Raw genomic sequence first — 27,267 nt, 5'->3', positions numbered from 1 at the left:
TGTATTGATTAAGTGAAAGGCTGTGTGTTTAAGAGTCATCACCCATAGGTTTGGCCCTGACTGTGAGACTTTAAATATATTCAGTGTCAGAGAATGAGGTCATTTTTTGTGTTGCCTTGAATTTTAAATGAATTGTTTCTATAGTTATTGATCGAATGCCATCATATGGTGATTTATCTCTTCATCTGAGAATTTGTGAGAAGCTCTGCTTGTTGAAATTCCCACTTATGGTGTAGCAGCCGAGGGTGAAGGCGTCACTGCCCTCTACTGGAAAAGGAAATGTAATATTAAGCTATAGAGATTCACAGCAGTCATGAGAAGGTCAAAACACTATGGGAGGATCATGATGGGTTAATGTGCAATCTGATGAAAAACAGATACAGCATATCCCTTTGTTAAGGGTATGATGGGTAAATAGATGGATAGATAAATAGATATTTAAACAAGGCCTGTTTGTATGTTTGTTGAAAAAAGAATTATTACAATCTATTTGCGATGTAATAAACCTCCAGTGTGCATTCTCAAAGTTTATTTTCAGAGACTTATGAAGATTAAATCACCAACAAATTATGAAATGTGATGCTTAACTTTTACAGGCTACAACAGCAGGTATACAAAATAAAGCATCTGTTGCACATACAGCAAACTATAATGAACAAAAAGTAAAGTCTAGACAAAATATAGATGAGATTATACAATCGCAAACATGAATAGACAACTTTGGTACTTAGCTGCTATGTATTCTACATCTCATACTTTATTCAGCTTTGCTGAACATCAGAAATTAGCTGGTAAAATGGCCAGACATGATTACATATCTGATTATATTGGCACAAATGAAATAAAATATCTCAAAAATATATAGCTCTTAAAATTCAAATGTCACCTGTAGCACATTGATTGTATGGCTTCACCATGAATATCAAGCTCAAATACCCAGCAAAGATATGACAAGTGAAAAATATAAAAACCTTTAGTGCATAGTGTATAGAAAAGAAGCAATATGTGGCAATATCGAGGTCTTTAAAACAAGGTAAACGTTGCATTGAAAGCACTGGCATTGCAAGAAGGTTTGCGGTTCGTTTATAGTGCATATAGATAAGCAAGACATTGATATAGTAACTTTCCAGAATATAGTAGCCACTGTTCCCTTTTCAGTCGCTGCCGCCACAGAACTTGAGGAGGAGCTTCTTGTAGTCTCCAGATGTGTCTCCCTGTCCATGAAACCGATGCAGAAGCAAATCATTAAGAGCTCGGTCCCACAAAACTATTAGTACTTGTTGCTTTTAAATATCCAAAATCCACTATATGATAAAGATACTTACAGAGATGTGTGTGTACAGCGACTTGCCGTAATTTTTAATATACTCCTGGCGGATATCCAGCATGTCCACCTCAGAACGGGTGACCATGATCCGGATCAGGGTTCTGTCTTTGGTCCCGGCTCCCTACACACATGCACACAAATTCAAGTACAAAACCACAATGAGGGTGACATAAATGAGATATTATGTTGCACTTCTTCAGTAATGTACTGAAGACAAAACAGACTCTCACCTTCATGGCCTTGTAAAGCCTCTCAGCAAAGTAGGCGGGTGTGTTCTTAATACACTTCACTGCAAGAGAGAAAATACTTATTACTTAAAATATATAATAGATCACGACATTACGCATGAGATCAATGCATAGAACACACTTTAATTTCATCACTGCAAGGTGAGAATGATGAAAACAAAAACACCTAATGTGTCATCTGAAAGGTGAACTAAACCAAAGGAACGTAACAGGATAGCAACAAGAGTTTTAAAGCTGCATTAGCCAATATTTACCTATTTCATTGAATGACTGTGTGGACTCAGAAGAAAGGTCATCTGTAATAAACCTTTATGCGCATCTACTGAGTTTACTGAGCACCATCTGGTTCAGTCTACCAATTTCATCAAAACACCTACTACACTGCCGTCAGGAGCCGTGTTCAGCAAACATGCTCTGATAATCTGTATTTTACTTGTCCAGCACCAAGAAAGAGCGATATATTTTATTGGTGTTGGTGGAGAACACACAGACAGAACTAAAAGGAGAGTAAGTATTAGATATACTTTTATCAGGTTGCAGAAATCACGACCACCATTGGGTGATAATGATGCTCGGCATTTCCCCAGATGTACAGGCATGTACAAACATGCTTTGCTATAATATACATTGAGAGGACGATATGAAGCCAGGGCTCATTTCTGGTCTTTTCTACCACATAGTAGCCTTTTATTGGTTGATGCAGCTTTAAATAAAGTTGTATTTAAAAAAAATACAAATGTGAATTCTTAACAAAAACACTGCCCAGAAGAGTCACATGAAACACAGCATCAAAAACAATGGCAAACACTGCAGTGCACACCACCTCACAATGAAAACATAGTCTGGGTATGCAAAACAGATGGAATAATTCAGACACACTGAAAAACAGGTTACTGTACCATAACCCTGAGAGATGTTGGCCAAAAAGAGGGGAAAAAATATATTATGCATTTAACACAAGCAGTTCCTCTGTTGCTGCATCAACTTAAATGTTCATATGAAACACAGTGTAATATAAAGAGCATGGACAATGTTTAATGGTTGAATGTTACGTCAAACATGTACTTAGACAAGCACACTCTACACTCATCATGAATTAATTATGTGGAGCAGATTCTGACTAACACAATACATGGGTGTGACCTTTGAATAGTTGTGTGTGTCTATTCTTACCCACTGCCACCATGCCACTCTCAAGGTCTCCGGACATCTCCCTGCCGATGCTCTTCTCGATATCTCTGCCACACATGTGCTGGTACTCAAGGAACACTAAACACACACACATACCCACAAACAATCAGTTATATAGCAAATAAAACCTTTGTTAAAACATTGCTCTCAGTTAGCCATCTATAGGTGTCAGATTATGCCTGTGAACATGACCTCAGTGAGATTACCTGCTCTGAGATGGGATTTGCTCCTGGCACACAATATAGCGTTAAATTTGGACTCATCTGTTCCCAGCTTGTTTTCTCCAGCAGAATACAGAGCCTGTAAGAAGACCAGCAATGTTTACAAATGGACATGTCATTGCAACCAACAGGTCAAGTAATTAACAATAAATGAACCCCCAAGTTACAGGCAAATCATAAATTATTAATGAGACTCAAGCAGCTTTTACCTGAGCATCCTGTTTAGCCAGAGAGATGTCAACGTTTTCTCGTTCGTCACGATTACCCTACAAAATGAGAAACAACATCTCTCATTAAATCAGAAAGCAGTTGCTAATAGTTGTCAGGTATACAGGTTATTCATTTGTATCTCGTACCTGAGCGAGAGAGACCAGGAGCCTGCGGAAGTGGCCTGAGGTATCTCCAGTAATGGCATCCTCCAGTGTCTTCTTGTATTCTGAAAGGTAGAAAAGTGATTATAGAAACAACCAAAAACAAAAAGATTCAGATTCAAACTATTTTTTTTACTTTTGAAGGCTGAAACTTAAACTGTAAATTACTATGTAACCATTATAAATAACACAGATTCCTATACACAACATCCACATATACTATACTATGGGAATACCCAGATCTTGCAACACTGAGGAAATCCACTGATGCAATAAAACTCTGTCTGGATTCTGTGATAAAGGATATCACAGCAGAAGGGGAAAGCAATGCATTAACTGCCTTGAGGCATCTCACCTTGTTTGTAAATACGGTTTATCTCCTTGATTTCAGCGTTGGAGCGGGAAGACAGGATCTCTATCAGGCAGGCTTCATCAGTTCCAGCTCCCTGTGAAAGGAGACAGAGCAATGATAATCTGACAACCTGATCCTCTTGCCTTGTAGTGGCCAAAATTCTTCCTACAAATAATTCAATAAATTGCTAACATTTTATGAGAATAAATCCCTACCTTTATGGCACTGTTGAGCTCATAGGCATCAAACTCAGATGGGCTCTTCAGCGTGGCCATGACGAGCTTCCTGAAGTCCCCAGAGAGTTCTGAATGCAGGTCCTTAATCAGATCCTGAAAATGGAAACATGCTTGGAATAACTCTACACCATCATTAACTGCTGCTGTGAAACGTGTTCTGCAGCTCTGTGGCGTAGCTATAATGAGCTCTGAGCCTGAGGACATCCAATCCCAGCTCCATTTACTGGCAGCACCAGCACCTGTTGTCTGCTTGTCACCATTATGCACAGCTAGGTAATGTAAACTAAGCCACAGAGGATTCTATATCGGTGTGTTTCTGGACTTTTAAACAAAATTACTTTGGTAAAAAGTAACATACTCTCCTAATAGAAAATGGGATAAGGTAGCACATTAACAACATCTCAACTTAACAGTGAGTACAGAAAGAATGTTACCTTGCCATAGGCTGTTTTGTAGGAGCGGAGCAACGGCACACGCTGCTTGTTGGAGCGACTCCCCAGTAAATCAATGATGGCTTGCTCATCAGTTCCTAAACAGAGCAGACCATAAAGTCAAATCAGATACAGTTTAAAGATAAAGAAAGATTAATTTCCAATTTAAAACATAATTTGTACTTACAAATTACATTCATACTAAAAATATACAAGTACAATAGCTTCTATCTGTAGAAAAATGCTGTCCTTAACTAAAGAAATTCTTTATCTAATATGTATCACATTTAATACATGTAAATCTGTTTATCCAGTATCTATGTTCCTTTATAGATATATGAATTCATGGCTTATAATATTAAATATCAAGTGTTTTGTGCTCATAAAGGACTAAACTATATTTGTGAATACTTTTGTTATGGATGTGACCAATTTTCCAATAATCACAAATGGCTACAAACTATCCTGGAAAAGACAATTAAGAGTAATTACAGTTATCATTTAATAACTTTGTTCTTTATGACCCTTACAGCTAATCATTCAACTAAATAAATAAGAAGTGGCTCAAAGGAATACAGTTAAAACAGAACTTTCTAAATGGACAACATCCAGTGCATCATGTGCATCATTACACCTCAGAAAATAACATGTAGCAATCCTTCACAGGTTCTGTCTGCTGCACTCACCAAAGCCCTTCATTGCCTTCCTCAGGACGTCCACGTCTTTGAGTGGATCGGCTCCAGGAAAGTCCCTGATTGTTCCCCTGAATCCTCTCTGAGGATACAATACAGTAAAACAAGTTACAACAAGTATAACTTCACTCAGTTTTAAACATCACATTGTAAAAGTATGCTGGTGTAAGAGACATAATAAGAATATATTAATAAGAAGACAACATAAAAGATAAATTCCATCTTTTAATCTAAAAATGGGCCCAAAAGTATTTTCAGTGCTTCTTACATTAATAGCTGGAGCTATTGGCATGGCTCCTCCTCCTCCGTAGGCTGGCATGGATGGATTTGGTGACGGGACCTTTGGGTACCCTGGCATGGGTGCTGGTGCTGCTCCATAACCAGCCATGGGCGGGTTGGGTGATGGTGCGCGGGGGTATCCGGGCATTGGCTGGCCAGGCTGACCTGGGTAGCCCATCCCTGGACCTTGGGGCTGCTGCATGGGCCCTCCTGGCTGTGGGTAGAGGCCATATGACTGTTGGTTAGGGAGGGGGGCACCATACCCGCTAGGCTGAGGTGCGGGTGGGTACCCCCCAGGGGCTTGGGCGAACATGGATGGATTTGGGGGATATCCCCCCATGCCTGCAGAGATCTGGTTGGCCTGTGATTTGGAAAGATTAGCAACTCATAAAATGTGCACAAACCCTCGAGGAGGTTATTAAGCAAAGAGCTTGTAGCTAGTCACACCGTTTTTGGATTAAGATTTAGATTTGTTTGTTTAGACTGATTCATTTGAAAATCTTTAACAAATTTTCAAGTTAATATGCTTTATCCTGGAACTAACTTCAGAGGAGAAACTGAAGTTAGTTTCCTCATGTTTTGAGGTTTTTCCTGGTAAAATAATATAAAATTAGTATCCAAAAAAAGTGTGGCCATGCTTTGCAATCAGCTAATACAAATGAAAAAACAGCATAAACAAGAGAATGAATCAGGAAAATCAAAAGGGATACAAAAGTTGCAAAAGATTGATAGGTTCAAGGAGCATGGATAAGGATGAAGTACGTGACTGTTCTTTTCATGCAAAAGACTTTCAAAGAGAAGCTGACAAAGAAAATGGCGTTGGGAGAGTTTTTAGATTTAGACTTTGGAAAAGTCTTACCGTAACGTGAAAGGATGTGATATTCCATGAATGGCTGTGTAACTCATTCTAACTGGAATATTCAATGCAATTATCTGGTGACATAGTTCTACATATCTATTAGGAATTTTCAGGGTGCAGAGGAACGGGGTAATTTGTAAGCTAAACTCACCATGCCAGCATTGTATCCAGGGTTGGATAAGCTGCCAAGACCAATTGAGGGATATCCACCAGCAGGGCCACCTCCCCAGCTGCCTGCAGAAGAAAACAAAGACAAAGCTATTCAGAAAAGTTGAGGATGCAATGTAATGATGCAAATGAATTGAGAATACTAGAATCAAGCGGTGGGAAAGATCCTTCTCACTGGAACTTCCTTTTACTCATGTTCCAACTAGTTAACAGGTAGGTGGAAAAGTGCTGGACAGAGAATGGGAGTACTATGTGAACGATGGGCTGTGTGACTTTTTTTCTCATAGCAACGGCAGTGGTTTGTTTGTTTTTGGGAAAGAAAATTCCATTTGGTTAACTATTAGTCTCATGATCTCTGTTGCCTACAAAAACAACCCTACTGAGTCACTCTTTCTAAAATAGGCACTAGTATACCTTGATCAAAACACTGAGTATCACCTCAACTCAGTTTTTCTGCAGGTACATTATAATCATGGAAAGCAAAGTAGCCACTGGCCATAGCTTAAAAGTCATCCAACACTATTTTAAGCATTTCTCAAAATGTATTTCTTTAACAGTGTTGAGTGATGGCTTACCTGGGGGTGGTGCCTGCGGGTAGCCCCCAGCTTGCGGTGGATAGCCTCCTGCCTGTGGCGGATAGCCTCCTGCCTGTGGTGGATAGCCTCCTGCCTGTGGTGGATAGCCACCAGCTTGTGGAGGATAGCCACCAGCTTGTGGAGGATAGCCGCTTGGCTGCTGTGGGTAGCCTCCTGCTTGAGGAGGGTAAGCTCCAGGCTGAGGTGGGTAAGCACCAGGTTGTGGAGGGTAAGCCCCAGGCTGTGGTGGGTATCCGCCTGCTTGAGGTGGGTATCCGGGGTAGCTCATGGCTTTAAACATAAAACGCAATCATTAATCAAAGAACTCCAAGTGTGATCAATAATTAAAAATTTAAGAATCATTCTTTGTAGCCATCTTAAATACTTTATCTGTTGGTAAAGGCCAGAAAGACATAACACCACAATCTGAATTTTCCAGAACTGGTGCAGCATGTCTCCACTGAAAAACGTTGGTATTGTTTGGTTGTCACAGTGGACATAAATATAATCTTTAGGATATGTTCCTTGACTGTTGTGCTTTTTAAATATACTAACAGGCAAACTGCAGGCCAGTTCAACTGATTCTCCTTCTAGATCTATGCAATCGTCCTAATTTGAGCTGAGTTAGAAATCTATCCAGTTTTTGCCTTTACATGTAGGGATGTAAGTGTCACTGCAATTAAATATAGGGCAACCTCCTCATTTCAAGGCTGTTGAGTCATTGAAACATTTTTAAGTGGTGGGGTAGTGAGGAAACTTTCCTTTTTCTTTAAGCTTCTATGAAAAGCCTGTGTTCAAAGAGGTGGACTTGTTCCATGGTAAAACTGTACTCAGTGCACTTATTAGGAACAGTCTTCTTTGCTTTGCATTTATGGACAGAGAGAGGCATTGCTGTGTCTGAATAAGCACACAGGACAGGTAATATAACCTTCTAATAGATCTTTGTAGGCAAAAGGTATCCACAGTCACAGTGACTGCTGCGTTAAATAAACACTCCTAACCTCTTACACACTGCCCCCTCAGGCCCTGCTACCGATGGCAAACACAATAGTAGTGATGTTGACTCAAAGTGCCATTGTGAAATATATCAACAGTTATTATATAGTTACAATATATTTGGTCAGAAGAAAAGTAGTTTTTTTTTTTTTTTTTTTAGAGTGAAATCTTCAGGCTTTATTCCATCACATTCAATTGCTCTTGTACGTGCTAAACATCACATCTACTAACTTCAACACCTCACACTGTGAACTTACAAAACCACAATGCACAGCTGCAAAACCTGACACCTGTGCAAAGCCATATTTGCTTTGGGAGCTGGGGTGCTAATAAAGATAACTACCTCCTAAATTGTCACAATTAGGGATTCACAATATTATTGCTGCGTTATCGGTATCTGCAGATTATGGCTTGAGAATGACATATCGGCATGACTTATCGGCATCTGTTTAATACTAGGTGTGTCAGTTCACTTGCTTTTAAAACTTATCTCTAATACTGTTTTACAGATGAATTCATGGGTTATAAACTAAACAATATTTGTGAATTAATTTGTCACGGATGTGACCAGTTTTCCCATAATCACTGACTACAAAATTACTGTAAATAACTACAAACTAGTACTTCCGGTATTTATGTAATTACTTTCTTTTCTATGATCATTCAAGTAAATAAAAAAGGAGTGGCTCAAAGGAATACAGTTAAAAACTGATTGCATGCTAGGTTGCTCAAACACAGGATGTTACAAAATCATTTAGCTAGTTGCTAATGGCTGGTGAGTAACTTGCACGGATTAATTTAACGATATGCTGTACATAAAGTAAAAACAATTAGCTTAGCACGAGCTAAAGTATCGTTTGGAAGAGTTGGCTGGCTAATACAAGGCTGCTTCAGGCCTGTACAAGTCTCCTATTGAAACCAGGCAAAGTTACCTCCCAGTGGAATTTACATAATATGGCTAGATAAGCCCTGTCAACTTAGCCCTACGCCCTACTTTATCTGTAGCTAAGTTAAAGCAAGCAAGCTAACTAACTATAAATAACCGAAACAAGCTAACAAACTCTGCTAGCAAAGGGAAGCTACGAGTATTCGATTGCCTTAAACGGTTTCTTCTGTGAACCTCCTGTAAAAACGTTGGCATGCTAACGGCAGCGTCGGGAACAGCAGAGAAACGTTGAGCCACTAAATGAGTCCAAAAATAGTTGCCACATAAACAAACTTAACTTGTAACGTGAGCTTATATAGCATTAATAAAGTCTAGCTCGGCCTGTTTGAGTAGTTGTTTGATTTTAGCACTTACTTTAGTCTGCTCGTAGTCTCTTCCTGGAAGACGTATTTTCTTGACCAGTCTCAGTATTGACTGTATTTAACGACTGGTGTGGGTGGGACTCATACTTTCCATTTAGGGAACCCACCCATCTGCCCGTCAGCAGCAGTGACAGCCAGTCGTCCTCTTACCATGTGACAACAGTCAATACAACAAACTAACATACATGAATATCAATGACATGATGGAAAATGTGACACACCTGCGTCATATGTAACAATAGGTTCATAATTTTACAGGTGTGTTGCCTAACAAGAATAGTTTCCTGCCCAGGTAAGCCCTTCTAAATCTAAAATTAAACTAAAACGCCCATTATTTTGTGTTTACTGTCACACAGACACACAATTACTTATTATTAGTATTTTTTGTAGAATATAAACTGGTGGATTTATGTTAAATACATTTCATAATATATCTCTATATATATCAATTCACTCAAAACGTTTTTAATTACACCTGTTTATTTTTTTTATATAATGTATATATTTTTTATTCTTATTGTCTTTTTAATTTTCATCTTGTTCTATTTGAGTCTTTTACTTATTTTTATTCTAGTTCTGTGTTAATTGTTCTGCATCAAAACAAATTCCTTGTATGTGTAAACCTACTTAGCAATAAACCTCGATTCTGTTTCTGAAGTTTCCAAAATTGGTTCATTATATAAAAGAAACACAAGAATAAAGCTGATTCAGGGTGCTTTTCTAACTTTTGTATGATATAATGTTGGGAATTAAACAACTGAAGTGTGTATGATAAGGGCATCTGCCACGAGAGGGAGCCATTTTTAAAGCTTTCATTATACCAAAATGGCCTGTCTGCTACCGTCAGGTTGGGACATTCTTATTACAGTGCATCAGAGAGTGGGAGGGAGGCATTGGGCAAGTGTTGATATGCTGTTTTTCATCGATTGATTAGTTGACTATTGATCAGTAATTTCTGTTGAAGGTCATTCACCAAGAGACCATGTTTTTTCTTGTTGCAAGTAAACATTTTTTAGATGGCTATACTATATTTATGACACTTTTTTTTTTAGGATTTAAGCATTGCTCTTATACATTTAACCCTTGACCTAAAGATCAAATGCCTGGTTAAAATCAACATAAGTCAAGACATGGCACTAATCACACAATGTCAGTTAAGTGCAACTACACATTTCTGTCCTTGAATACACAAAACACCTATTCCCACCCCCTCTCTCTCACACACTCACCCACACGAACCACTTTTCAACACCTACAGACACAACATATGTTGGTGGTAAATTTTAGGCTAAGAGAAGAAGTTCGCTAATAATAAGGACGCTAATAATTAATCACTGAATGGCTCAAACACCGTTTGTAAACTGATTAGATTAAGTAACTGCACTATCTTTGTGGTAGGATATTAATTTATCGGCTGGTGAAGCTGAACAGTTGGGCTGAAGAGTCAGAATGGGCAGTTGAACAGTTTGTCTTATCCAGTGGGCTATCAATGAATATTCATGAAACTCGGACGTTGATTGGCCAGCGTCCTCGGTGACGTAGAGCCGCCTTCATTACATATTCAAAGCTGCTCTATCTGCCCTGCTGCAATAAAGGCAGATAGCGGACCATGGGGAGCAGGGGAAAACTTTTTATACTGACATGCTAGCGCAATGACTTTTGAGTAACATCAAACTGGGACGAGGCTCCCGGCGTGAGGAGGACAGGGCCCAGTACGGCAAGAGAAAAGGAGCACTTGCCATCAGCCGGGGTACAGGAACGGAAAAGCAAGACGGCAAAAGAGTTGAGACCAGTCCAAGAATCAGCGGTGGAAAATCCAGTTTAGCCATTTGAATTGAAAGATGAGCTTGTTGTCTGCCATAGACACGAGTGCCTCCGTGTACCAGCCTGCGCAACTTCTCAACTGGGTCTATCTTTCCTTACAAGACCCCCACCAGACCAGCGCTTTTGACGCTTTCAGACCCGAACCCAACTCTTCCCACCCGGATCTCAATTTCAGCAAGACTCCCGCAGCAGCGGACTTGAGCTCTTCCCTGAACTCCAACTATCTCAACAACTTCTTTCAGCTGCAGCGGAATGAGGTGAAACATGGCATGCATATGGCAAACATATCAGGGGTATTTACGATTGTGGTTGAATTTGCTACAGTAAGAAACCGACTTGATTGATACGTTGACTGTTGCACGTCTGTGCAGCAAATGTTTTAACATGTACAGCATGGGCTATTCTGGTAGGATAAACAGAACCGCCGTGCTATTTCTAATATGGACAATAACTTTTAAGGGTCTTATTAAATCAACATTGTAGGGTTTTATACTTTTCATTATTGTTGCTTCTAAACGAAATATAATCACATTTAATAGAAGTTTTATCAAGCTTTATAAAACGCAGAAAGGAAACAGGCTACTGTAAATATCACTGCAAATTTTAGCACAAATGTTTGACCATAAGAATACTACAGTAAGATCATTATTACTCAGGAGGTAGTCACTACAATAGAATTTATTAGTGTCATATTGAACTCAATTACTAGTACTTCAATTCTGCTCCTAGTGCAGGAACATTCCTGATTTTTTTTAAATAAGAAATTTAAATAGGCAAGCTCATTAAAGCTTAAAGCAAGCGAGATGTTACAAGATTTTTAAATAGCTATTTTTTATGTTTCTTTATATTGAAAACTAGATTCCCTTTCCCACTTTTATTTATTCATTTTATATATATTTAACCTTTATTTAACCAGGTTTGTCCCATTGAGACGAGAGATCTGCTACAAGGGAAACCTGGCCAAGAATTGCAGCAACACAAAGTTGCAAACAAAGTCATTTAGTAGGTTAAAGAAACATTAAAATGATCAGATAGGGCATTTACACAGAGACAGCCTGGACTCCATAGATTTCACCAAAGATTTTTTTTTTAAAATGAGGGTAATTACGTTTGTCATATAATCAAAAGTTATGGGTCAAATTAAAACTGTGTTTAATCATAGAGGTAAAATAAATGGAAATAGACGTCCCCTGCACGCCTCTGTCTGGAGAGAGCAGGCCACTGCAGCCGCCTGCTGAGTTCTGCCGTCTTCAAATAGACCTGGTTGTGCAAACAAAATCAATCCTTGTTTACATATTGTCTATTTCTGTAGCTCTGTGTAATTTTAGGGACAAACATGCTAATAACGTATGCAGGGCGCAAACCTGATACTGCAGACCATACAGTGCAAAAAGGACCCCACCACCACCACACGCCTCAGCCTCACCCAGACACACATACATGCAGCAAACACAGAAAACTAATCACATACTGCAGGCAAAGTGGCACTGTGGCAGTGTAAAGAATATAGAGCAAGCTTCCTAGTGCGTTGATTACACTGCAGCTGAGTTTCTTAGATCTATGTTACTCTGACGCTCTGTGTTTGAAACACTAGCAGTGGAGGGATGGTGTATATTCACCATCTAGAGCTGGTGTCCGTTATTATGCTGGTAACCATAGAGGCCTTTTGAAGTAATTTAACATGAAACAGTCCCTCTGAAAAATGGTGTGTGCACGTTATACATTACACGCAATTGTGTAATGCCATTCAATCCGCATGAGTATAAAGTGTTTCAAACTGGGGGAACTCATGCAGTCTGGAAACGGTTTAAGGGGTGGAGTGGTGGGGGGGCATTTTGCAACTTACTCTACTGGCTAAGCCAAGTAAAATAAACCACTGCAGAGATCTGATGATGAGATGAGTAATGCAGAATGTGGTTGTTTTTGCAGTGGAGGATCACACAACAGTCTAATTGAAGTGGAATTGTGATAAATTGATGAATTTGTTGTTTATTGTGGCACACGTCAAGAATGCTTACCACATTCTCATGAGATGATGACAGCTTTTTTGGAATGTTTGTTACTTTTCTCTCCCTTATTATTGACTTCCAGGCTAAGTAAAACACTTAAATGTGAATTTTGAGCATTGATAACTCTTCTGTATTTATCCAACCCTGAATGTGGAATGTATTCTACCTCACATCAGTGACATTTAAAGTTTCCACAACCCTGTTTTAAACACAATGGCACTGTGACACATTATCCCTGGACCCTAGCTCTTTGATTATTGATCTACAATTGTCCAGCCTTAACACAGACGTGTAATGATTGATGATGGTACTAGTTTTGTCCTCATTGTGTTGGCCAACGTCTTACACATCAATCGGCACACACATAAACACACTCTCCTGCTCACTCTCTTCTTCACTCTCACAGACACACAAAATAAACAAACAGTCTCACCCCGCCATTAGCAGATGTGTGTGAAATCAGTTCCTTTGGCCTGACAGTGGGACAAAAGTGAAGAACTGTGAGGAACATCTACTGAGGAAAGTCTCCTGCTTTATATTTGTTCAGATTTAAAGGGGCCATATCTTTTAATCATATTTTGCATGGGTTTCACATTTTTGGGTGTTTATTGCTCAAGTTTCTCCAGAATCACATTTTTAAAAAGGTCGCCTCTGAAATTGGCTGTTCAGAACAGCTGCAGGTTTCTACGTAGAACCTTGCTTTTGCTGAAATCGACCAATCATCATTCACCGTCGTTCACCTCAGGCTGCCTTTTTGCACTAGCTTGTCATCATGTCGTTGTCAAGATTTCAACTTAACGTTCCGATACCTCCTGGCTCGTACATATAAGGCCGAATAACCGATTCCAGAGCAGCCATGTTTTCTACAACTTTGGAGTGACAGTGCAGTGCAGCCACTCCCCCACGTGGGGGAGGGGCTACGCGGCCACTCCAAATACTGTCAGCCAAACGTGGCTAAGGTCTGACCTTTGAATGGCAAAACGGCTTGTTCGTTTCGGGAGGAAGGAGAGGCTCCGAAAAATAATTACATTAAAACGTATACAATTTTTAAAACGAAGCAAACTTAACCAACGTGATGCAAAAACACATTAGAATTATAGGAAATTGATTGCATAGCAAATATGTCCCCTTGAACATTGTGCACTCAGGCTTCAGTTGAGCATACGCACAAACTTGTTCATTTCCATCAAGAGTGATAAAACACAGTAATACACAAAGCTAAAAACACATTGCAGATGGAAAACTTGAGGAACTACAGAGCCGTAACGCTTGATTTACGATGACTACATGTAATAAATGAACATGAGTTTCAAAGCTGGAGCTGGTTAGCAAGACAATCTCACAGCCTGCAGATAAAGATTTGGCTCACCGCCTTGGTCAGGTTGCCAAGTCGAAAGTTTCTGTGCTGTGCAACGTTAAACATCAACAGGAACATCGTTTCCCAGACACAAACCTGTGCACCAAAGAGACGCGACTGTCGGGGATGAGGAAGAGTTAAATCGTGTATGTCGTCATGCCCACGCACTCGCTGAGAGTGTCAAACATTATTTATTAGTGCAGTTGAACTATTAAAATCTCAAGGCGGGTGACTACAGTAGATTGTTTGTTTAGAAACTTGTCTACATGGGTTTTTTTATAACCTAGTCATCTGAAAATAAGATGTCTGCACTAAAATCAGCTTAATTTAACCCAGAGGTCAATTCCTCTCTGTCGTTTCCGGACTGAATTTTGAGCAGAGGAAGACATGAATGAGAGGGGAAATAAGGGACTGCAGGCAATGCTCTCCCTGTTATTAATATTCAGACGGCATCTTCTATGGATTCACTGGGCCCTGTGGCATGCACCGCCGCGCTCTGTGGCTCCGAGCACGCTGCAAACACTGACCATGGTTAGTTTGCCGCCAACAGTGCATGGTGACAGTGCTGATGTTCCCCAGGCTGGCGAGGGAACATGCCTCCCATCTTGTTTACAATGAGTCATCCTCTGTAAAGTCCTGTCTTTTTCTCAGTGGACATGCTCAGTACTTTTCCAGCTCATGAGCACAGCTGGGCCTCTCGCCAGATGTTCTGAATTTAATGAGAGAAATGATCTTGGAGGGTTTTTTCCTTCATTTTTTTTTTTTTTGCACAACAGAAAATAGGACAGAGAGCACTCGGAGCGGAAATTGGTGATTTATCTCAAAGTATTAACACTCCAAATCAGGCATGCAACATTTCATGTGATCATATGTGGAAATATTGTCCAGCAAACTCTATGTCAACAAGTCACAAGTGTGAGTTATACAAATATTTGGTTCGAGTGGTGTTTATGTTATGCGCAAAATGTGATACTTGACACATTGTAAACACAAAATCTTTCTGTTAAAATTGAATCTTGTCTGATATTTTTAGGCCTTAAACAACAACGTGTACAAGAATGTGTCACCCTATGGCTCCCTGAACAACATCGTGGATGGACTCAACTCCCTGACGGACCATTTCTCAGACCTCTCCCTTTCTTCAGAGCCAAGAAAACCCAACAAAAGACCCCCACCCAACTACCTGTGCCACCTGTGCTTCAACAAGGGCCATTACATCAAAGACTGCCCTCAGGTGAGACGCAGTACACACATATATTACATAATCCAGCTGACACAGATAGCTTTTACATCAGAAAATCCCATATTAATGGGTTTACATACCTTGCAATTGTTTAGTAACTTATTTTGCATTTCAATAAAGTGTGACTTTCAAGTTGTAATCTCGAAGTTCTCAGTTTCTTCTATATGGCGGCACCTTATGGCGATAAAAGGCAATTGTGGGCTCATACGTCCCAAATAAGCGTCTACGTTTGGCTTCCTTTCTTACGGTTGTCACTCTTGATTTTCTTCGCTGACGGTCGCTTAACTTTTCAGACTGTTTGCTTCATCTGAGCGTCGAATTTGTTTCTTTTTCTTTGGATTTTCACTTATTTTTGAAGTTGTATCTGTAGTCATCGATCTTTTCTTTGTTTGTTCAGCCATTGTAGATTACTGTTTACTCGCAACACTTGCAGAGACCCGAAAAGCAGCCACTTAGCTCCGCCTACCCTCTCTGGCAGACCAACCACTGCTGGCTGATGGAAAACGCGTCACTAACTGGGCGCTGATGGTGATTTAGTTTCGCCAAAGTCGCCACAGACACACCGTCCATAATCATATATATATATATACTGCAAATGCAAAGGCTTTCATCAGTGGGCCATAGGCTCAATCACCATTGTGTTACTACATTCGGCGATAGATAGTGACTTAACTGACATATATTTACATGAAAATCTTTGAGATTATCACTTCAAACTTCTTTAGTGTCTTTTGTTAATTAAAGCCAATGATGGCACCAAAAGCCGTCTCTGCTCCAGCCAATGCCCGTCTCTCTGTCTCTCTCTTCCTCCCTCTCTCTCTCTCTCTGCTCTGACCTACTTGTTAAACAGGCTGGCCTCTGTTTCAGTAGTCATGTGTGTGTGAGTGTGTGTATACATGCGCTTGCGTGCATCTATATGACACCACATCTTTACAGTACAAGTAACTATCCGTTATAGCCTAGATAAATATACTTCATTGGGCTAATTTAAGGGTCAAAGGTCTAGCTGTCTCTGCAGCAGATCATGTTAGCTTTGTTAGCATTTTAGCATATTTTGAAGGCTCATTTACAAAGGCAATCTTCTCTGACATGTAGCTAAAGGGGGTTTTATGAATCCACAAAGTCACAGTTGCATTTTTCCTGCCTTCCAGTTTCCAAATGATTCGGTCGGTTATGATGCAGGCTTTTTTTCAGGCACCATGGTTAATCCATCTTGAGGTCTAGCGTGGAGGTTAGGAGCACTAATGTGTGACTAATGTGACCTCAGCTGCTGTCATCTCCCAAAATATAAACTCATTACTGCGAGCACCGGGAGAATTATGAGTTTTAGAAGATTCCTGTAAGTGTATTTTAAATGAGGTCCTTCTTTTTTAGGAGGAAGGCCCTGTTTCTTCCTTCCTTTCCTGGTCGTCTGACTTGTTACTGCAGGTTGGTGCAGGTGTGCAATCTCTTTAAACCTCTACATGTAAATGAGAGAAAAACTTGAAGTAACTCAAGCAGAAGTGAAGTGTTAGTTTCTGGAGTTGTTGAGGAAGGAATGGAGTATGAAATTGCTGTGGTGGATCTGTCATTGTGGTGTTATATCGCGCCTTGTAAAGCAAACTCCATCGCTGGGACTGCCGCCTGGAAGTGATCTGGTTTCATGAGAGGAACACAATGGCACTCTCCCTTGAAAGTATGAAATTGTTTTTACAGTTGTTTTTTTCTTGGACTTGTGGTGCCTAATAATCTCCTCTCCCTCTCTTTTCTGCCTCTCCCTTTTATTTTATTCTCTCCCTTCCCTTGGGTGAGGTGCAAAAGCCTAACCCCAGCCCCAGTTTCTTTTGCATGGAAGGGTAATGAGGAGCAGATGTGAGATTAAAATGCTTTGACTCGCTTTATGACATATGATGACTGGTCTCTGGAGATCTGTAAAAGACCTGTGTACTGATGAAATATCTCCTGGACAGCTCCAAACTGCAACGTCTGGGAATTAGATCATCTATTGACAACTCCAAAGGGGATATGGGGTCTTAGCATATCATGCAACATGTAGCTTTGTCTTCATTTCTCCTTTAAGTAATGCTATATCTGTTGATGGGACCATTGATCAAATGATACTGATACTCAACCCCGGAGCGAGTGCACAATCACTGATATATTATCTACTATGTATTACTTTCCATTTGAATTAGCCTCTTAAACCAGATGCTGTGCACATTTAAACTAATCATCTTTACTAAGTTCAAATGTTGCTTTATTAAACAAAACCCCGTCGACAGTAGACGCTGTGAAATCAATCTTAGCTGTAAGCTTTCAGAGGAGGACCTCAAACTCACACGCAGCCGTCTTCTGGTTTATATTTCAGCTGTTCGTTAAACTGACAACAGTAACTCAAAAAGCAGAGAAGTCTCCAAAAGGCCTCCGCACCTACACACTTCGACACCAGCACAGTTATTTAGGTCTCTCCTGGGCGTTTTTTTCCTCCATAAATTTACCTTCCATTTGGGCTGCATCACTTACACACTATTACCCAGTCACCTGTCATTGTGCACCAACGCCAAAGATACAACCAGCTGCAGAACCTAATAACAGATCTGACATAGGAGTGTTCAACTTGCCTATTAGCCGAGACTTTTCCTTACTTATTATTCTTATTATCATCACTTAGTTTCACAGGGTGTTGTGATCCATTGTGTGCCCATGCAGTTTCTGGTATCTGCCTGCACTGGAATGCCTTTGAGGATGAATGTGTCCCCACTAATAGTTTGTCCCGTCCAGAGATTCTTTGCCAATGAAAACAGAGGCTCTTGCTTCACAGAGTGCTTAAAACAGTGTGTCATCCTGATCCAGCATGAAGAATCAGGTTCTGATTACATGTGCAGTCTTCCTCTTTACTTCACCTCAACATGTTTTAATGCAACGGTTTGTCCTGTAACTTTTCACGAGTTTAGGTTAGGACGATTTGCCTCTTTTTTTTCCAGATAAAGCTGGTGATATTCTGCATTTGCTTTTTGTAAACAAATTCCTTAAAATGACAATTAAATGAGCAGAATTGCTGATGTTTAAACTCACTATAGCACCGATTTGTTTTAATGCGCAGCTTCAAATAGATCCCAACAAATGCATTTATTATACCTGTTGGTCTAACAACTATAGGACAGTTGTTTAAAGTGGTTTATGCAAGCTTCATATTTGACTCTGTAATACCTGTGGAGTAGTTTAGCATAATTTACATTAAAAAAAAACTCCTCATACAGCCTCTGCCTGAAACAACTCAGTCAGCTCTGTCCCTTTAAGAAACCCTGCCCCTACAAGCCCACTCTCTTCTGATTGGCCAGCTCTCTGAAGCTTATGTGACGTCACAAAGTGCAGCGTGTAGAAAAAACTGTGAAACCTGGCGTTCACAGCAGCCTGCAGACTGAGCTGAGAAGCCAGGGGATTACTCAAACATATGTTTACCTACAGATTTGAAACTTCACCCACGTGTAGTCTGAGCATCCAACACTGTAAAATTATATATACTTAAAATGTGAGACAGCATAATACCCCCTCTGTAAGGATTAGCCTATGGGAGCCTGTTGGAATCAATGGGAAAGGCCACAGACACTGTAGGCAAGTCACAAAATATTCACAGGCAGACTAATGCATTTTTATTTCTGCTCTCTTTTTGTCGACAAAAAGAAAACTATTGAATTTCACCCACCTAATTATTCAATTAGTAATGAGGGCTACTGTACACCAGCTTTGCCATTCAAGGATTAAGATTTGTGAGGCAATTAAATAGTTGCGGTTTCCAAAGTTTCTATACAATTTATTCTTGTTGTTGTAACATGATAATATTGTAAACACAGAGTAGGCTTGTGGCTGTGCGGAGAGAATCACTTTTGAGGAAGAACTCTTGGTAGCTAAGTGAAAGCCACAGGCCTGGCAGCAGCTGCCCAGTGCTCCCTGTCATGGGGACAGAGGTGTTATGTAAACTGGCTTTTATTCGGAAAATGAGGTCGCTCCCCCAGTTATGAGCAGAATGCCCCTCGCTGCCACGCTTTGGCCGCCGTCCAAGATGTCTTCCACTTGCACTCATGATTTGGTTCTGTTCAGCAGACTAATCCTCTCGACGGCCGGCCCCGCCCCTGATCAGAATGATGCATCGAACGGCTTCTTCTTGCTACGTCTCGCTGTAGAAAGATTAACTCATGGAAAATGTCTTTGCAGGAATGCAGGTTTGTGGGTATGTGGGGGTGGCTGCTGCTGCTGCTGCTGCCGGTGTGTGTGTTGTACATGTTCCTCTGAGTTACTCCTGAGTTACAGTTCCCCATTCCCAATGCATTCCCCATTCTGGGTCACCGTCAGAATTATAGTTTCCTTTGGCATGTTGTGTCTTCTGAGCAATTTTAGATGCTCCGCTACTGGTAGAACACTTATTTTTTATAAACACTTAAAAACCAGAATAAACTGACATAACAGTCATCATAACCCCTGCTTCACCCTTTGGCCTATTTCGGTTTCAGTTAAACAATCCACGTTTAAGTTAAACAGTCTTAATAAGGAAGCGTATCCGTTCTATCAGGACAAACTGACCGGACAACCTGCCATCACATTCTGTTTTTGCTTAATCCTGATTGGATGAAAGAGATACGAGACATCCACTTCAAACCAGTCAGAAAAGCACAGAAAAAAAACGCACAGAAAAATAAATCTCTCACATGAAAGCTGTTGAAATTTTGGAAGAAAAAGTTGTTTTCATGTCAGAGCAGAAAATTGTGTTCAGACCCATTTAACGTGATAATACGTGAGCTTTATATAACAAGAGCCAAACTAGCTGTATCCCCTTGTTCCCACTATTTGTGCTAAGCTAAGCTAACCAGCTGCTCCTAAAGCCTTGTGTTAGATGGACAGACATGAGAGTGGTATCAATGTTCTCGTCTAACACAAGCAATGCTTAACTTAACCTCTGTGGCCACTGTAGCAATGAAAACCTCTTTTATGAGACATTTTTTGCTAATTTATTTATTTTTTATTAATCAGATTGAATGAATATGTTACTAATACTAATCACACAGTAAGCCAATTACAACACTTCGACATGGAATGTTCTGTATCTATCCATCTGTAAAAAACAGGAAGTGCAGATATAGAATCATCCCAGTGTTGATCAGAAACACATGGAGCTCATTGATCCACATACAGAGCCGTCTTTATCGCACCAATATAATGAGCCTTTTGTTCTAATAGTTATGGCCTCTGCTGAATGGGTCTATACCATAGACAAAACATATCGAGCGCCCCCTGCTGACTGGCTGCAGTATAGGTCATAAAGCCCGCCTCCTCTATGTTAACAGATGGGACATGAGTCAAACTATAAAATCTAAATACATGCAATTTTCTCAAACATGGTTTCTGTCATTATAGTTTGTTCTTATCATGCTGATTTGCGTCCAAGTGTTAATTTTCCTGACAAGTTTTTATTAGTTATTTGATGTTGTAAAAATGATGATTGACAGCTCCGTTGACAAATACGGCTCCTGCAGCCGATCTGTTCCATATTAGCAGAGTGGAGGAGGAACAACGAGAGGAAACGCAACTAAAACAACACAAAGACACTGTTCTGCTATTAAATACACTGATGTGCGTGATCGTTGCTGTTTTTTTCCATAAGTTAAGTGTGTGTTTTTGTTAGCGGAAGTGGCTAAGGCAGCAGCTCTGTCTCCAAATGACGTCACCATCGCAAGATGCCAGCGCCTATCACGGGCATTATTTTGGCTTCAATTTCGTACAATGAGAGCAGATGGAGATGTGTCGTCTATCTTTATATGCAGACATTGGTCTATATGCTGTATTATACATGTCAAACTTTATTTTCTCCTAGTGAAATCTCCTCTACTTATCTCTGTATTAATATCCGACTTAACACAGTCTCAACAATGTGTTGACATGGACCTAAATGTGTCCCATATGCTAATTTTTAAGTTTCCAGACTCTGCTAAATGAAAAAGGATGATCTCCTGTTTTATTTACAAAAGTATTATATTCCCTCTCTTCCCGGTCCCTGTCACTCACTCAGGCCCTTCATTTGCTCATTCCTGTACTCCCTCAAGCACGCATCCGATCTGTATCTGTGACCATATGCCAATTACCGTGATGGACCTCACACCTCACGCGGCGGTAACTTCAGCAGCAGTCTGTCCTTTGTGACAAATGGTCACCATAATCTCCCATAACAGTGTCAACACAAGGACCTGAGGCGAGCTGTGAAGTGAGGGGCTTCACACCTCAGGCAGATCACGCTTTGAGTAATGTGTGACCCAAATGTGTGCTTTTCCTTCGGTCATGGTGGTAAAGTTAAATGACTCGTCTTTACTGCCGCTCATAACAAACATGGACGCTTGTCGATCTGACAAATGTATTTGGTTTGAAATCTTTGACAGAGCTGTCATCCTTTTGGGAATTGGTTGGCAGTCATACTGGGATAATTGTGCAGCCACTTTGTTTTAAAGGGCCAGTTCGCCCATTTTCAACCTCAGTCCTATCATGCTATTATGGGGAGCTAATGCCATTATGGTAAAAAAAAATGCAATTTCGCTCTGTGCCTTTGGAGGACGCTATCCGCTTCTCCAATGGGCCCTGGAAAACCTCCGCCAGACTACGTAAAAACATGCTATCTGGCGGAGACCAGGGAGCTCGCTAAACTACACTTCGTCAATCTAGGACGCCCGCCTCTGATGTCATCATCAGGTTTGAAATGTAGACTGCAGACGGAAGATTTTTTAGACGATCCACCGTTATATTCTCTTCATATTTTGGATTCTGTACCGCTCTTGCCTGCAGCGAAAACAGAAGTATTTCACTCCAGGGCCTCTCGCTGGGCCGTTCCTTTCAGAGGGAGGGGCGCAATGCACGCTGGGTATTGTAGGAATGTGGAATGGGAGAAACCACAAGCTGTTTGTACAACTTTCTCCACAGCTATGGTGCCAATTTCAAATATTATTGCTTCTATCAATTACAGAGAACACCAGCTTTGACTGACAGTGGCTTTTTCCTGGGGCGAACTGCTCCTTTAATGCTTCAGTTTGTTGTTGAGGATGGGGGTAGAGTAGGGGTGATAATGTGTCAGATACACACCGCAAGTTTAGAATTTACCAGTGTTACATCTCTGCAGCTCTGTCTCAAGAGTCCTTTAACTCTGCGTGGGCACACCCAATTTCCTGCTGCGTGTAACTCTTATATTAAAGTCTTAATTGAATCAGGTAGACGTCTTTTTTCAGTGTTTACTCTCTCTACATTTTCTCTATATTGATTCTGAGCCAGATTTTAGGGCTTATAGAAAGCCTGGTCCTCTTTGGGGCAGAAATACATGCAACTATAACTGCCTCCTACATGTATTTTACAAGTTCACAAGAACGTTGGGTACGGGTGTTTTTTCTTCGTATAAAAGTCCCAGGTGAATATTTGCAAATGTAGGGGATTTTACCACATTCACATCTGGAAGCGTGAGCGCTCTCATGCTATTACACTGTTGGCGTTTCAGCTTTGACAGTTAATCAGAAACAGTGTCAGTGCCTTGCTTGTGGGTAACTCTAGCTGGCCCTGGGATTAAAACCGACACTCCTGCCTTTCCCTTTCCCCCCGCCTCTTTGTCTCGCATGTAGCTTCCTGTAAAATTCACATTTTCCACTCAATAGAAACATTCCCGCATAATCTAAAGTCCAGTTTAATATTCCAACGGGTTGCTCTATTCCATCTTCAAGGCAACATCGCTTCAAGCCTGTAGCTAAACGTTTGTCCCCTCTTGTATTGGAAACATGCTGTTAACTGTCTAAAATAGCTTGTTGCCCTCTTTGATAATTAGCACAGTGCTGATTATTCAATAGTTCAACAGATTATGTGAGCTTAATGTGGCTGCAGACGTTAGCCGTCCCCTGGAGGCTAATGTTCCTGGGAGGAGAAAGAACATAGATCCTACATCTGTCCTTTAGCTTTTCCAATCTCTATGTAACCGCCTCCCGCCTGCGCTGCAACATATCTGTAGGGAGATCATGTATTTACCTTTTCCTCTGCCTCAACCAGCTGTTTTCTCTCTTCTTTTCATTGTTACTTTCTCTCTGCATGCATCCTGCAGTTAGCTAACCCCATCGATAAACAATCTTTCAACACCGCAGTCACACTTCAACATTTGTCAGGAGAGAATGCTTCACATTTTCCCCCCCTGTGATCTCTGTGCCCCGGGACCCATTCTGACATGGCTGAAGGGGACGGTTCGAGAGCCGGAGAGGGGCAGACGAGGCAGAGAGACAGCGGGCCGGCGAGAGGGGAGTGAGGGCACTTCCTCTGAAAGGAAATCAAAGTTAAAAGAATGATAAAAGCGCGGTTTCCTGCCAGCTGGTTTGTGTTCTGTACAGAAATCCCATTCTTCCTCTCAGTTTTTGCTGAGACAACAATCGCACCACTTCCTGTTTTGGTAACCGTGACACCTCTAACCCAATCTTTAGGAGGCGGGGAGTTGGTACATACAGCAGGTAAACTTATCCCAGTTACAGAGTTATTTGACAATTGAACACATGCAATATACCATCTACTTACTTAGTGTCAGCTTATCCCCCTAAAAAAACAATGTAGCTTCTTTTATGCTGACACTAAGTCCGTCAGTTGTCTCATTTAAAATGAATTCGTACCTTCAGTCACGCTCAGATTAAGGCGTATTGTCTCATTTTTGCGTGATGATGATTCTTTTAGCTTTTTTGTGGAGAGATTCTTATGTAAATCTTTTTTCCTGTCACACGGCTGAGCCAGCGCTGAGAAAAAAAGAAGGCTGGAGTTAATAAAAGAAAATAAAGTGTTTTGGGCAGTTGCTCGTCATGTTGGTTTACGTAACCTTTTCTCTGCAGGACGAGGGAGAAAACAGGGCACCACTTGTTTAAGAATCCAGTCTGATAATGCTCTATATCTTTTATTATCTTCATGTCCTATCATACTGAAACAGAAACCCCTTTTAAATGTAACCTCTTATCTTTCAACAGACTGCCATTTCACCTCTACGGCCAAAACATCTACAGAGTATCAGGATAAAAGAAAATTAAGAATAATGGCAACAGCACAGCAATAGCATGTACAGTGTTTTCCTAGCATAACTGCAGTGTTATTGGGGTCACTAGCCATACACTGAGGCCTCAGGAACTAGAACAGGATGGTTCTCCTTTCACTGAGGGAGGAGGGAGGGATCACAGGGTCGAAGGTCAGATTTTCACTACAGCATGGTGTCCTGTTAGCACACCAGGGCCAGAGGACTTTGTAAACTCATGCTAAATGCTAATGCTCTGTCATTTAACCCACTCGATTGTAAGCTATACCGTCATTCTGATGACTCTATATGAGCTAGAAAAGCAAACCAGACCATCAGCGACAAGATTGATTATTTATATAAAGTTATTTTTAATGCCTGAAACTGCTGGCGGGGGGTAGCGATACATGAGGATGAGCATGTACAGGACAAAATCAGCAAAGACGTAAGAGGTACAGCTTTGTCCACAGGGGGCGCCAAAATCAACACAAACCAAAAGTTCCTCACAAGTTACATTTCATCAGATAAACAATCCCGATATACTAAACATACTATACAGTTTGTATAACACGTTTTATAACGATTTCTTTTTGTATGTTTGAACATGTTGATTTACGAGAATGTCCCATTATCAAACTTAATAGTGTAGCTTTTTTTGTTTAACGCAACTAGAGATCAGTTGGTTGTTATTTGATATAAAGTATAATGTAAAATGTATAATGGTTTGATAATCACTTAATTGTTGAGTATTTTTTATGCCAAAATTGACCTTTTAATTTGCCACATTTCCTGGTCTTACAACACTATCAGTTGGGTGTATTTTGGGTTTTTGTTTAGGCGGTTGATGGGACAAAATGAGACAATTGAAGATGCCAACTGCTTTCTGTTGTTTTATACACCAAGTGATTATCCCATTAATTGTTACAATAATCAGCAGATTAGTAGATAAAATAATCACACTTATTTGCAGGCCTAGGGCTGCATCGTGGTACAGTGGTTGCATCACAGCTAGAAAGTTCCCGGTTCGAATCCCAGTTCGGACGTAGTGGGCCTTTCTGTGTGGAGTGTGCATGTTCTCCCCGTGTATGCGTATGTTCCCTCCGGGTACTCCAGCATCCTCCCACAGTCCAAAGACATGCTCGTTAGGTTCACTGGTGACTCTAAATTGCCTGTCGGTCCAGGGTGTACCCTGCTTCTCGCCCAATGACAGCTGAGATTGGCTCCAGCCGCCCGCGACCCAGAGCAGGATAATAGGTTTAGATAACTAACGGACGGATGGATTTTCAGGCCTAGATCCAGCAGTCAGCAGGCTTCAGATGATCTGGCCTCTTTTGATCTTCTTTTTTCATGCATGGTGTTAACATGTGCATACTAAAGGACTGAAGGATGAATAACAGCTAATTGGAACCTAATCTGATTAAGATAGCGCTACACATTTACAGACTTCTCTTACACTTAACATGAAGAGCTTACATCATTTACTAAACCCTGATGGTTACAGTAACATCTCTTTTCACTCTCTTTAGCAAGAAGAGAAAGATAGAGGTCCAAAGGGACTAGAGTTTAACACACACACCAACCAGAGTCTTATATCTGTATCAGACTGACTATTAAACTCATTGCTTATCTCCACCGGTTAATATATGGTTGAACTAATTGTCCCTCGCAGCAGCACCGTCACATGTGGACAACAGAGATTCTTCCGTGATATGAGACAGTCTGACAGGGAGGACGGACAGAGAGGACGGACAGATAGAGACACTGTGAAGCTGCGAGCGCTGGCACACAGGACTGGGTTTGGTGTCAAGAGATCAGGGCCCGACACTGCTGGCTTTGTGTCCTGCTTGAATGGGCACCTTAGGGAGAGACTGCGGTTCTGAATGGGCACCATTGGGGAAAGCCCAAGTGGTGGGAATGGAGGCTGGTAATTAAGGCAGTCATTGTACGTCTGTAGGATCTGTTGGACAGAGAGGTCAGGAAGGCAGGCCCGTATTGTTCCCCCAGCAGGGCCCTTGCTGTATCACAGTGGTGCGTCAGACTCAAGTATGTTTGGATTGAGCCTTGGATCTTACAGAGACAAAAAAGAATTACGACAACAAACCACACAGGCGGTCCTATACAGTCTGCTTGTCTGTATGTCAACATATAGACTATAGGGGCCTCTTCTGCGGGTTTGATTTTGTTGCAGTTTTTTCTCTCCCCTATTATTTTGAAGTATCTTAAAGTCTTTCTCTGGCAGCCTACCCGGGATCCCAAGCACTCTCAGGGATCAGGACTGTGTTCAGCATAGATTAAGACACAGTTGTGGCCAATATGTAAAGTCACAGGGGGTGGGGTGGGGGGGGGGTGTTCAGGATTGAAGTGAGCTCAGATAAATCAACAGGATATTGTGGAGGTGGTGAGCTGTATTTATTTTGCACATGTATAAATACATCCAATCAGATAGAAATAGAAGAGGAAAGTTATGTGCAGGGAGAAAAACAGCTCACAAAGAGCTCATTCATTTCCTCTATTAAATAACACACAAGTGCAACATGTTTGAA

The 27,267-nt window shown here is 40.9% G+C and overlaps 2 protein-coding genes across 4 annotated transcripts in view; one reads left to right on the top strand and one right to left on the bottom strand.

Annotated features, from left to right (window-relative positions):
* Positions 1 to 514: 514 nt before the first annotated feature.
* On the bottom strand, positions 515 to 9,390 carry anxa11a (annexin A11a). 3 transcript variants are annotated; one of them, XM_069658444.1, is made up of 15 exons: positions 9,247 to 9,390; positions 6,951 to 7,241; positions 6,359 to 6,441; positions 5,338 to 5,709; positions 5,064 to 5,151; positions 4,381 to 4,475; positions 3,926 to 4,039; positions 3,714 to 3,804; positions 3,344 to 3,423; positions 3,197 to 3,253; positions 2,973 to 3,066; positions 2,749 to 2,844; positions 1,558 to 1,616; positions 1,326 to 1,448; positions 515 to 1,214 (listed from the first exon to the last, which is right to left on the bottom strand). In XM_069658444.1, the coding sequence occupies exons 2-15, from the start codon at positions 7,237 to 7,239 to the stop codon at positions 1,155 to 1,157; spliced, it is 1,701 nt and encodes a 566-aa protein (XP_069514545.1). In that variant the 5' UTR covers positions 7,240 to 7,241; positions 9,247 to 9,390; the 3' UTR covers positions 515 to 1,154. The 3 variants fall into 3 exon arrangements, with proteins under 3 accessions (XP_069514545.1, XP_069514546.1, XP_069514543.1); XM_069658445.1 differs by having other exon boundaries at positions 5,338 to 5,562; positions 9,247 to 9,389; XM_069658442.1 differs by lacking the exon at positions 9,247 to 9,390 and having other exon boundaries at positions 6,951 to 7,251.
* Positions 9,391 to 10,869: 1,479 nt separating this feature from the next.
* The window catches only part of zcchc24 (zinc finger, CCHC domain containing 24), a 42,872-nt gene continuing 26,474 nt past the window's right edge, over positions 10,870 to 27,267 (top strand). The window contains exons 1-2 of the mRNA XM_069659146.1: positions 10,870 to 11,335; positions 15,478 to 15,678. Coding sequence (XP_069515247.1) covers positions 11,096 to 11,335; positions 15,478 to 15,678 — 441 coding nt within the window. The 5' untranslated portion in view covers positions 10,870 to 11,095. The remainder of the gene's footprint in view (positions 11,336 to 15,477; positions 15,679 to 27,267) is intronic.

Source organism: Semicossyphus pulcher, unplaced genomic scaffold (genome assembly GCF_022749685.1).
Source record: "Semicossyphus pulcher isolate SPU_LCO1_2020_fin unplaced genomic scaffold, fSemPul1.0.p SCAF_12, whole genome shotgun sequence".
In the NCBI taxonomy this organism is placed as follows: Eukaryota; Metazoa; Chordata; class Actinopteri; order Labriformes; family Labridae; genus Semicossyphus; species Semicossyphus pulcher.
The sequence above is the reverse complement of the archived record's forward strand: the minus strand, read 5'-3'. Positions and strand labels throughout refer to the sequence as shown.

Excerpts from the sequence above, each read along its gene's own strand:
- anxa11a (XM_069658442.1), bottom strand. The coding sequence starts at position 7,251 with ATGTTTAAAGCCATGAGCTACCCCGGATACCCACCTCAAGCAGGCGGA. Across the intron at positions 6,442-6,950 it reads CCCGCAGGCACCACCCCCAG|GCAGCTGGGGAGGTGGCCCT; the intron begins GTAAGCCATCAC and ends TTTCTTCTGCAG. Across the intron at positions 3,254-3,343 it reads TCCTGGTCTCTCTCGCTCAG|GGTAATCGTGACGAACGAGA; the intron begins GTACGAGATACA and ends CTCATTTTGTAG.